The following is a 384-nucleotide window of genomic DNA, read 5'->3' on the forward strand; positions in this document are numbered from 1 at the left end:
CCACAGACGGCGGGACGCCCTGACCATGTCCACCATGGCCTGGTCCCCTCTGCTCCTCACCCTGGTCGCTCTCTGCACAGGTGACTGGATGGGGGGACAGGGGAAGGGCCCTGGGAAGACTCACAGGCCCTGCTCCTTCCTCTCGTGTCTGGACCCCCGAGTCACCATCTCTGTCTCCCTCCCTTCCAGGATCCTGGGCCCAGGCTGTGCTGACTCAGCCGTCCTCCGTGTCCGGCTCCCTGGGCCAGAGGGTCTCCATCACCTGCTCTGGAAGCAGCAGCAACATCGGTAGATATGGTGTGGGCTGGTACCAACAGGTCCCAGGATCGGGCCTCAGAACCATCATCTATGGTAGTAGCAGTCGACCCTCGGGGGTCCCCGACC

The 384-nt window shown here is 64.1% G+C and overlaps 1 gene segment (V, D, J or C); it reads left to right on the top strand.

Moving 5' to 3' along the window:
• The first annotated feature begins 6 nt into the window (after positions 1-6).
• LOC104980242 overlaps positions 7-384 on the top strand; it is a 7563-nt gene continuing 7185 nt past the window's right edge. Inside the window, 2 exon segments of the V gene segment in view lie at positions 7-80; positions 190-384. Of these exon segments, the coding sequence occupies positions 26-80; positions 190-384 (250 nt within the window).

Source organism: Bison bison, unplaced genomic scaffold (genome assembly GCF_000754665.1).
Source record: "Bison bison bison isolate TAMUID 2011002044 unplaced genomic scaffold, Bison_UMD1.0 scf7180017864495, whole genome shotgun sequence".
Lineage (NCBI taxonomy): Eukaryota > Metazoa > Chordata > Mammalia > Artiodactyla > Bovidae > Bison > Bison bison.